Source organism: Triticum urartu, chromosome 6A, assembly GCF_056163025.1.
Source record: "Triticum urartu cultivar PI428250 chromosome 6A, HENAU_Tu73, whole genome shotgun sequence".
Taxonomy (NCBI): Eukaryota; Viridiplantae; Streptophyta; class Magnoliopsida; order Poales; family Poaceae; genus Triticum; species Triticum urartu.
This window is the reverse complement of record NC_141878.1, coordinates 516,255,922-516,258,406: the sequence shown is the minus strand read 5'-3', so window position 1 is coordinate 516,258,406 and position 2,485 is coordinate 516,255,922. Positions and strand designations below refer to the sequence as shown.

General features: G+C 53.4%; 1 protein-coding gene across 1 annotated transcript; it reads left to right on the top strand.

Moving 5' to 3' along the window:
- Positions 1-398: 398 nt before the first annotated feature.
- Positions 399-1,267, top strand: LOC125526933 (uncharacterized). The gene has a single exon (XM_087527057.1). It carries the CDS (start codon positions 579-581, stop codon positions 1,092-1,094), a length of 516 nt encoding a protein of 171 aa, XP_087383183.1. The 5' UTR covers positions 399-578; the 3' UTR covers positions 1,095-1,267.
- Positions 1,268-2,485: the final 1,218 nt, after the last annotated feature.

Here is a 2,485-nt window from a genome sequence, read left to right as displayed (position 1 = left end):
CAAGCCGAATCGTCCGACCAACATAGACCGGCCGGTCGCATCGCACGCCCCATTTCGCAACGCCCCTCCAACGGTTTGATCTGCCTGCTTCTGGCTTGCTTCTGAATCAGCTCGGTACCTTCGGTTCGGAGGCAAACGATCAGTTTTTCTTTAAGGAAAAAAAAAACTCTATCTGCATCACCTTGATGTAGATAAGAACGCCTCTGAAATGCGCATCTAGATAGATAGGCTTAAGTTAATTTCCAAAAAAAAAACGCCGCCCAAAAGATAACGTAGGTTAACGTAAACGATGCCGCCGCTGATTGCACAGGTAGTCAGAACAACCACGACTCTGCAAGCCTGGGCTAAAATAAAGATAATCAACTCACCAGGCTCCAGCAGCCCCCGCAAAAAAAAAAAAAAAAAGAGGGTTCCAGCTTCAGCAGCACTGCTCAGCCAAACTGCTGGTGCTAGAAAATGAAGTGGTGCCACTGTTGATTCTTCAGGTCAATTCCTGCCTGGCTTGCTATAAATGCGCACGTCAAACGGAACCCCCTGGCAAGTTCGCGGACATCCTAATTCCTAGACACCTCCCGGCGATGTACTCCTGCGACGGCCGAGACCGCTCGGCCACGGCGGCGCGTATCATGGAGTCCAGCGCCAAGTACCAGCCATGCAACACGGCGGCGACGCGGACGGCCGGCGGCCAGGTCCCCGCGGACGCGCAGCAGCAGCAGCCGTCGCCGCGGCGCGCCAGGAGGAAGCACTCGGCGTCGGCGTCGCGCCGGTCGTCAACCACCGTGGTGGCCACCGACGTGTCCAACTTCCGCGCCATGGTGCAGGAGCTCACCGGCTTCCCGCCGGCCGCCATCTTCCGGCCGCTGCCGCGCCGGGCCCACGCCGCCGGCCGCTCCCTGGCCGCCGCCGCCGCGCATGGGTGCGGCGGTGCGCTGCAGGGCCACCGTTCGGACGCGGCAACTGTCGCCGGCAGCGTCCCGGCAGTGGTGCAGCCGCTGGCGCACCCGCCGCAGTGCGCGCCGCCGGGCGTGTTTGACGGGCTGCCCGACCTCGGGTCGCCGGAGTTCGACACGTGGCCCGACTTGTCCTTCGAATGACAATACAGCAGTCCTGGTCGGTAGATTGTTATAATCAAGGGTGACTTGGTAATTTCCTCCTGCTCATGTTTATGTTTGCGTTTGGCAAGTCCTTTTCAAAAAACAAAAGGACGTCATTTGTACAGCACACAAGTTTATACATGGCTAAAGTAATGAAGGGCTTAGCTTTTTCATCTGAAGAAATACATTCCGGATTTTTGCTATATCTGACAAACATCAAGGAATACATTTCGTAGTATCCAAAGACTTTCAACCCCATCTTCTTAGCCCACTGACATGAACAACTCCGTCTACCTCATCGCCAGAGAAATTGTAGTCAGAAAGAAGCGGTTGCAAAGACCAAATCAAAATCCTAGAAACAACACACACCATTATGGGCTACATGAGCCACAACAAAAAAACCGCGGCAAGAGGCAGGGCATAACACACGCTTGAAGAACGTCGACCGAGACGCGCCTAGTGAATAGGTTGCAAAGATTTGATGCAGAACAACCAACGGGAAGGAAGAGCCCCCGCCCGAGGCTTAACAAAGAGAGAAGGCACTCCCGTACCAGCTTAACACTTGTCAAGATTCAACATCAGGTTTGATACTTTGTCCGCCGCCGGCGGCACCATCACATCGCCCAATATATCCAGCTGCCCAGATGCATGGGACCACACCCTCACAAGCCTACCGCCGATTTTGGAGCGAACATTGTCGGGTCAGGGAGGAGATCGGAGGGACTTATTCCACTGCTGCAATGTTGTCGCTGCCCAATGTCACTGCTGAGACACGTGAACAAAAAATCCATAAAAAAGGAAAGTACACATTGGTCGGAGAAACTGAGTTCCCCTTCGTCTCCCCGTGCCAAGATGGTGGGAACAAGGGCCATGCTGGAGAAGAGGGTTAAACCCTAGCCACCTTGTACGCAGGAAATAGAAGGAACGAGACCTCATATGTTCTAAACTCTTGTTGTCGCGTGGAACCTACAAACATTTTTGTTTAATTGTTGGACACTATCAGCATACCCTCCCTTCGGTTAAGTGAAGAGGGGGATGCTATTATGTGGATTTTTTATGCTAAAGGGGTTCACGGAGTTAATTCTTCTACTTTTAATTATAGGGGTGTTTTACCCATATAGATTCATACTATGTGGAAGTGTTGTGTCGACAGGAAGTGGGCTTCTACCCCAGATCATGTCGCTTGTAGCCCTAGACAGGCCATCTGGGCGGGCCTAGACCCAAGCTCCGCGGAGAGGTCGTATCCTCGCGGGTAACTACTTCAAACGGGTGTCCCATGGACTCCCAAGAAGGAAGGCATCCGACTACCAAACGAGGAGGAGTTCAAGTCGTCCAAAACTAAGAGACCTCGCGGGTAACTACTTCAAACGGGTGTCCCATGGACTCCCAAG